The sequence below is a fragment of the Amaranthus tricolor genome, chromosome 2 (assembly GCF_026212465.1).
Source record: "Amaranthus tricolor cultivar Red isolate AtriRed21 chromosome 2, ASM2621246v1, whole genome shotgun sequence".
Lineage (NCBI taxonomy): Eukaryota > Viridiplantae > Streptophyta > Magnoliopsida > Caryophyllales > Amaranthaceae > Amaranthus > Amaranthus tricolor.
The window spans coordinates 2,134,879-2,142,842 of NC_080048.1; the positions used below are offsets into that span (position 1 = coordinate 2,134,879).

Consider the following 7,964-nt stretch of genomic DNA (forward strand, 5'->3'; position numbering starts at 1 on the left):
AGTAAACATTTTAGGTAGTAAAAAAAGTCAAACTAATGTAACAAATGTAATTATAGATGCAAATGAAGTTATTAAAATAATTGTGATAAAGGTAGAATAGAGTATTAAAAAAGATAAATAGAAAAAAAGTTTGATTTCACTCATTTGGAGATAAAGAATTCCTCCACCTCCCCCCTAGGGTAAATTTATACCCAAAATAAGAGAACTTATTGCTATTTTCTCTATTTTTCATTACTTTCTAATTCATTCTTCCACCTCTCTAATAATCAAATTCCTTTAATCATCTACCTAACTAACTTTAAATTCCTACTTTGACTTTTATTACCCCTTAAATATTTGTTCTCAATCCAAGCGACCAATGCTTACTTATCATATTCTTAATGCCTACTTTCAATATTTTAAATATCTACTTACATTATTCTTAATGCCTACTTATAATATTTTAAAAAATATATAATACACCGGTCCAATTAGGAATGGTCTTCCACAAAAATTTGTGATATTTTTTTTATTAATAGACCTATTGTATGGATCCAATCTGAGAGAGAGAGGGTCTCATACAAAAGGGCTGAAATTTGAGCTTTGCCGGATCTCATCACAGGCCCATACGTCGACCCAGCCCGTATTCAACTTCAATTTATGATACCAACTTCTATTAAAATCTTCATTAAAAATCACTTCTTTTCATTATGTTTTGAAGTCTAGGGTTTCACTCACTCATCGTCTTTAAACTACTGTAATTTTTGCAAATTTCGAGGTTATTTCCTTCATCTCATCTCATTTTAATTCTATCATCGATGATTTCAGATCTGATTGTTACTTTCTCGTTGTAATTTGTAGATCTGTGGTAATTTTTCTTAATTCGTTAAATTTTTTGTGGCTTTTAGCGAAATGAAGATATACTTTTTGTTAAATTGAGTAGCGCTTATTTGGATATGTGTTTTGATTTTTGTTGGATCTTTGATGCAAAAAAAAAATAGTGATGTTCTCTTGATCACTCGGGAATTTGTGATTTGGTAATTTATACATACATATAATTACATAAACATAAATAAACAGAAAAATATTTGGTGTCAAAATTTAGGTTATGATTTTTAGAGTATGCAGAAAGTTAATCCGTTGGGTAATTTTCACTTTAAATGATTTATCATTTTTATGAATTTAATGAATCTTGTATCTCTAATTGAATGGAACAGCATTTTATGTGTATTCAAGACATTGAATATGTTGATGTAACATGTATGCTGCAATGGATTACTGGTTTAATGAATGTGGTTTTCTTGATCATGTCACTTTTTATGATACTATCCGAGTGGAAATAATTGTCGGTTGGGCATGCTAAAAGAGAGGAAAAAGGAAACTTGATTAGCGCTACTAAATCTAGAATTTTTTTTAAATTGGACTAAAACTAGAAGAGTGCTGAAGGTCATTAATCCTACTATTCAAGTGGATCAGTGTTTATAATAAGCATGCAGCCATGGTACACTTGCCCAACATGTTAGATGGCCCGGGTGAGGCGTTTTTAATGAAGTGCAAGAGGCTCATTAAAAAGAACATTGAGGTGAACCTGATTTCGCACATACGGTCGTTAGTGTTGCACCTTAAATCCTTAATCTCTTGAGGTGTGAGCCTCTAGCCTTGCTCTTTGTGATAACAGTCGTGGTGATTCAGATGTTATGCTAAATATTTGGCTGAAATAAGGAGCTCCTTAAACCGGTTTGACATGCGGTTTTTTACGCCTTTATAATGTAGAACTGAAAAGCTTTACAATTAATAATTCAGACGATACAGATATGGTGTGGCTTTGTCGTTGCTCTTGCTCTTATTGTCTTTCTAAATATTGAAGTGGATTACAATATTAAATAATTAGTTTGACATGATGATAAACAAAAAGAGTTGGGGGATAGACGGTGTCTTCTCAAGTTAAGGCATCACAAAGGTGAGGTCCTTATAGTAATTGCTCCCTCTTTAATGGAATTAAAAACAAATATGCCTCATTAACCATCCGGAAACATTAAGAGTTAGTATTGATTCTGTCAAGTGGATACATAAGAGAGATGATCAAGTTTTGTTGCATTTACAACATTACAATGCCCCAATTCCCACTTAAGTGTCTTTTATAGAGAGGGAGGATTTTTTGCACACAACTACACTCCTTTACTATTTTAATTGTACCTCTTATGTTTTTTGATACTTGCAACATTTCTCCTATAGAGCTCACGCTTTCGAGAAATATGTTGCAACTAAAAAAAAAAAGGATTATACATTAAGGATATGTTTAGCGTCTAGACTTTAGAGTGCATTTGGCCTTCATCTCCTTGTTTATTGACTGAACTGAAACTATTTATGTATTCTATATTTCGAAAGAAAATAGTCCATGGTGTGATAAATTTTGTGAGGGTTCTAATTTAATTTGTTGTTTATAACATTTTTTCAGAAAATGAGGCCAATCTTTTGTGGAAACTTTGACTTTGAGGCACGTTCATCTGACTTAGAGCGCCTCTTCCGACGATATGGCAAAGTTGATAGAGTGGATATGAAATCTGGTACTTTTCTTGATCATTCAGTGTCTTGTATCTTATCTATGTTCACATATACATATTGTTGATATGCTTTACATATAACCTAAATAATGAATTGTGTATTATTTGATTTTCTCAAGATAGTGTTTTGCCAAAAATTTGAGTTGCAACGCTGATCTTGTTTGTTTCTAGCTCGTGTTTTTCTTGCCGCAATGGGTGGCTGGGCGGGTTTCGGGTTGGGTCATGTTTTTGTCGGTTTCGGTTCGTGTTGGGTTCGAGTCATATTTGGGTCAACCACTTATTTAAAATGTGACACGTTTTTCCTCTAACCACTTATTTAGAATTATAACTTATGAATTAGTGGACAAGGTGAGTAGATGGACTGTAAGTTTGGAATTGGTCTTCATGTTGAATTATTCTTTGTATACTTGTAATTTTGTGAGAGCTTTTGTGGTCTATATTTGTGTTATAAAGGATCTTTAACAAAAGAATCATTTTATTCACAATATCTAATAATGTATTACCCCATCTGTTCCCGCCTAAGTGTCTTGTTTATATTTGACAATATTCTTCAATCACTTTTAATTTATGTTTTTTTTTCTTGATGTATAGGTTAAATAATAGCCAAGTGAAATCTTATTTGATTTGTCTCTATGTAAAGTTTATTAACGTCAACATTTTATGCTTATAGTTATGTTAATTTAAAGATATCAAGGCTTGTATATGTGCATTGATATTTTTTCTAAACTAAATGGTTTGATGGTTGTACATATAAATGGTTTGATGGATTCATTGGGTTGTGCTCTAATTTTTGACTATGTCTTGTTAGCTTAAAGTCATTAGATCCATTTAAATGTTCAACTTACTAGCAAGATAGTATATAAAAGCTATTTTACAATTGTATAAGGTGCTAGTTTTGTACGCAAATAGTAGCGTATTCATTTTAATGTTGCCATAGAAACAGTAGAGACAGCTCTGTTATGTGTTTGGGTTATAAACTTTGTATGGAAACCTTGTTTGAGAAGTATAGGTGATCTCAGAAAGTTTGAAGTTCATCTTTTTAACAAAGTTTCTCATGTAAATGGGATTAGCTCGACTTTATGAGCTACCGCTTGAAAGGTCCTGTTCCTTCAAGTCAATGCTGCAACTGCTAACCAAATGTTTGCAGGAGTGTTAACACATGGGCACACACTAGGTTATAATATCGTACAGGATTCACCAACAATGATGTCAATTGTTGAGTTGTAATGGGGCTCAAGATATTAAAAAGAAAGCTGTTTTGTTTAAGAAGTGTCCAACCCCCATACTCAACGTTTTATTTGGCGCAGGAATGTATTGGCATATTCTTGTCTCATTTGGATGATGGATGGGCCATTCCTAGTATTTCCAGCTTATGTCACATTTTCCTCTTCTTGTTCCAAGAAGAGCCTGTTTGATCCATTTGGCACTATCATCCCGCTAGCGTCAGATACCATCACCGCCTCTTATTCCTTGTGATATTTCTCCAGCCTCTAAATTCCGACACGTTTCCTATCACGTATCATGCCGACCTCACCGCGGAGGCCACATCATACATGGAGATTACCCCTCTATCATTGAAATCCTATGAACTTTTGGCTTTTATGCTTGACATCATTTAGTCGATCTCAGGTCTGTCGATAAATATGGTATTTTAGTTTTTTGTTCAAGAATTATTCTGTTAATCCTGTTTTTTTATAGTTGGCGATGTATGAGAAGGATATGATAGTCTCGTAATGGTGTAGATTGCAGGTGGTTGCCACGCTTTATAGGGTTTTTAAGTAGTTTTATTTGCTGAGTTTTCTTTTTCTTTTTGATGTTTTCATAGGATTCGCATTTGTGTATATGGATGATGAAAGAGATGCTGAATATGCCATTCGAGCTCTTGATAGATCTGAATATGGTAGAAAGGGAAGGAGACTCCGCGTTGAGTGGACAAAGGTGATTTGCTAATTATGGACAGCATTTACACGTTTTTGTGTTATATTTCACTTCCTTCTCTTATGATGTAAATCATTCCCTCAGCACGAAAGAGGTGGCAGAAAACCAGTCAGTTCTAGAAGGCCTCCCAATACAAGGCCATCAAAGACCTTATTTGTCATCAATTTTCCCTATGATACCAAGACAAGGGACTTGGAAAGACACTTTGAACCATATGGGAAGATTCTTAATGTAAGGATCAGAAGAAATTTTGCATTTGTGCAGTACGAGTCACAGGAAGATGCTACTAAAGCTCTGGATGCCACAAACTTGAGGTTAGTTTTGCCTTGTTTACCTATTTCAATATATAAAATTTGGAATGTTTAGGAGCTGTTGTGTAATGCCATTTTGTCGTTTTTTTCTATTTGAAAAACAACAAAATGTGTTTGATGAAACTGTTTAATTAACTACCTTTTTTTTTTTGCCTTTTGGCATAACCACCACGGTAAATCAAAAATCAATTTGTTTTTTTTTTTGAGTGTTTGACGAGGTGGATCTCGTTCATCTTCCCATGTCCAAATTTCTCTCTGTCTATCGGTAACGATAGAGGAAGGTGACAGCTCTTTTTGTCATTGCATCACTAGTACTAAATCTCCCAGATATTTTTGCTTGGCTTATATGTCTTTAATCATCATCAAAAGTTTTGATAAAAATTTGTCTCAGAGAAGCATTTGTAACAATCCAAATTAATTACTCTTTCTGGAATCCCTATTTTTTTTATTTTCACACTTCAATTACTGAACTCTTCTACTTTTTAGTTAATTTCTGATTTTGGGTAATATGAGTTCAAGTAATTAAATGTGGTGCATACAACTTGCAATTTCTGCTGGTAGTGTTGACTAGAAGGTGGGGGTTCTTTGTGGTGCTAAATGCTTTAGGCGGTTTTACAATGGTGGTGAAAATGGAGGAAGAAACGAAGGTCATGGGACTCTTGGTTTTAAGGAATTATATTGTCACCTAATCTATATAATTTTTTTATTATATTTTCTTAAGAGCCAGTTTTATATCACCATATCCCTCTAATTATGATAACTATACCACATATATGGCAAACCCAATCCGCAAAATATTAAATATTTATCAAAGTTTTCTATGATCTTAATAATCAGTATAAATACCCAATCAACTGTTTGTATTGTGGTGATTTTTTCTGTTCTGTTCTTTATGGATTATGGTAATACTTGTCTATTTTTCATTAGCTTCTACTATACTTATTTTGGTAATCATTTTCACTTTGTGTGGTAATAGTTGAAATAATGGAAAGGAGGTAGTGTAGTGTCTGGTGGCCTAAAGCACAAAAGAAAGAGAGAGTGCTTACTGTTTTCTATAGTTACGTAAAAGTTAAAATAAAACCGATATTAGTTTTCAGAATTCTTAAAATCAAATACTAAAACCTACAAGTGATGCCGAAAGGACTCTTAGTTACTCCGTTTTCTGTTAGATTTTTCTTTATTCAAATTCGCACTCTTTATATCTTGTGGTAATGGAACTTAAAATTCCACAATGCAGCAAGTTATTTGATCGGGTCATCTCTGTTGAGTATGCTTCTCGTGATGATGATGACAACAGAAGAGGTGGGTACAGCCCAGAGAGAAGAGGCCGTGATAGGTCACCTGATAGGAGGAGGAGGTCACCAAGTCCTTACAGAAGAGAGAGAGGAAGTCCTGATTATGGAACTGGTTCTAGCCCTGCTCCCTACAGGAGAGAGAGAGGGAGTCCTGATTATGGGAATGGTACAAGCCATAGTCCTCGTCGAATACAGAGGAGTCCTGATTATGGGAATGTCCCAAATCATAGTCCTCATCGAGTACAGAGGAGTCCTGATTATGGGAATGGCTCAAGCCGAAGTCCTCGCCGAGTACAAGGGAGTCCTGAATATGGGAATGGCCCAAGCCGAAGTCCTCGTCGAGTAGAAAAGAGTCCTGAATATGGGGTTCGTTCCAGCCGTAGTCCACGTCGAGTACACAGGAGCTCAGAATATGTCCGTGATCGGAGTAGGAGTGCAAGCCCTCGTCCTGAGCAGAGGCGCTCTCCTGGTTTCCGTGATCGTAGTAGAAGTCCTCGTGGGGGTGACAGAAACGGGAATGGTTATGGTCGTCGCCCGAGTTTAAGCCCGTATCCAGAGGAAGGAGCCATCTCTGATGATGCTAGAGAACCCAGGAGCCCAATTAACAAGACTAGCTTGAGAGATAGCCCTATTGGTGAATATGGAAGCCCAGTCAACAGATATAGAAGGTATGTTTGTTTTCTCTTAAGTTTAGAACTTAAGAGTTTTGATTTTCTGTGAGTAATCTAAAATTATGTTTCATTATTACAGTCCCTCACCTCCAGGGCGGGAAAGATCACAATCTTGATCTGCATTTTGGTTAAATATTGGACGAGATGTTCAACTGCTTTCATATTGGCCCAGTTCGTAAGACTTGATCTGTTACATTTACATTGTCTCTATGATTTTATGTCAGAATATTACTAGTTTGTAGTTTAAGCTTTGGTTGTCTAGTCTAGGTTTGTGTATCAAGTGAAATATGTAATTCTGACTAACCCACAATGACAATGAGTCCCAATACATGTTCGTCATTCGCTACTTGCTTATCTTGTTTCTACTTTTCCCCTACAAGCGAAAAGATTTAGGTTTGTTTTGCGCCATTCTCTCACATCTTGTACGCATGATTAGGCATGGCTCAACGAGTGAGCGTGTAGGTGCAATTTGCCTTTTCCAATACTTGTACGGTTAATACGCATCAACTTCCCACCATCTACAAGTAAAATTTTCACTCATGTTTGTGTATCGAGTATGCATTCAAATTCATTTGCATCTACAATGGCTTACTAGGTGCATCTATCATGAATAAATCCAGTTTAAATCAGTCTCAATCTACTTCATGAATAAATTCAACTGGTAATTGGTTTGTTGATATGAATAAAGCCAATAATTAATTTTATTAGATATCTCGATAAATAGTTGTCTATCTAGCTAGCTTAAAAGCTAATAAAAAAGTTAGTTAAACAAAACCAACTACTTGTCAAACATCCTTGTATGTTCCTGTTAATTGTTGATGGTGTTTATTTGTAAAAAAAAATCAAAGGAGAGGAAACGGAGGCAGGGCAGTAGTAGCGGTGGCAGGGAAGGTGATGGTGTGGAGGTGGAGATAAGCGGTAGATGCGGTGGAGAGGTATCAGATAAAAGATAGAGTTTATTGAGCAATTCTTTCCTTCCTTTTTATACATACTATATAATAATAAAATTAGTTTATGTAAATTAGGTCAGCCCAATAAATATAATTTTACTGAGATCGTTTTATTTGAAAATTTGCATGATCCTCCAGGTACTAAGCCCACCACGACTTTTACGGTGTTTCTCGCCTTCTCGATCACGAAGATACGTCGCCTCAATGTCCTCACACTTCTACATCAATATCCATCTCTTCCTTTACCTCTTTGTTT

At 35.3% G+C, this 7,964-nt stretch overlaps 1 protein-coding gene across 2 annotated transcripts; it reads left to right on the forward strand.

Annotated features, from left to right (window-relative positions):
* The first annotated feature begins 560 nt into the window (after positions 1-560).
* Positions 561-7,102, forward strand: LOC130805942 (serine/arginine-rich splicing factor RS41-like). Of its 2 annotated transcripts, none has more exons than XM_057670796.1 (6): positions 561-757; positions 2,438-2,546; positions 4,369-4,481; positions 4,566-4,795; positions 6,030-6,755; positions 6,838-7,102. In XM_057670796.1, the coding sequence occupies exons 2-6, from the start codon at positions 2,441-2,443 to the stop codon at positions 6,872-6,874; spliced, it is 1,212 nt and encodes a 403-aa protein (XP_057526779.1). In that variant the 5' UTR covers positions 561-757; positions 2,438-2,440; the 3' UTR covers positions 6,875-7,102. The 2 variants fall into 2 exon arrangements, with proteins under 2 accessions (XP_057526779.1, XP_057526780.1); XM_057670797.1 differs by lacking the exon at positions 561-757 and adding an exon at positions 3,851-4,172 and having other exon boundaries at positions 2,436-2,546.
* The last annotated feature ends 862 nt before the right edge of the window (positions 7,103-7,964 follow it).

Coding starts and splice junctions, on each gene's coding strand:
- LOC130805942 (XM_057670796.1), top strand. CDS start 2,441: ATGAGGCCAATCTTTTGTGGAAACTTTGACTTTGAGGCACGTTCATCT. Junction 4,482..4,565: donor TCCGCGTTGAGTGGACAAAG/GTGATTTGCTAA, acceptor TCATTCCCTCAG/CACGAAAGAGGTGGCAGAAA. Junction 6,756..6,837: donor CCAGTCAACAGATATAGAAG/GTATGTTTGTTT, acceptor TCATTATTACAG/TCCCTCACCTCCAGGGCGGG.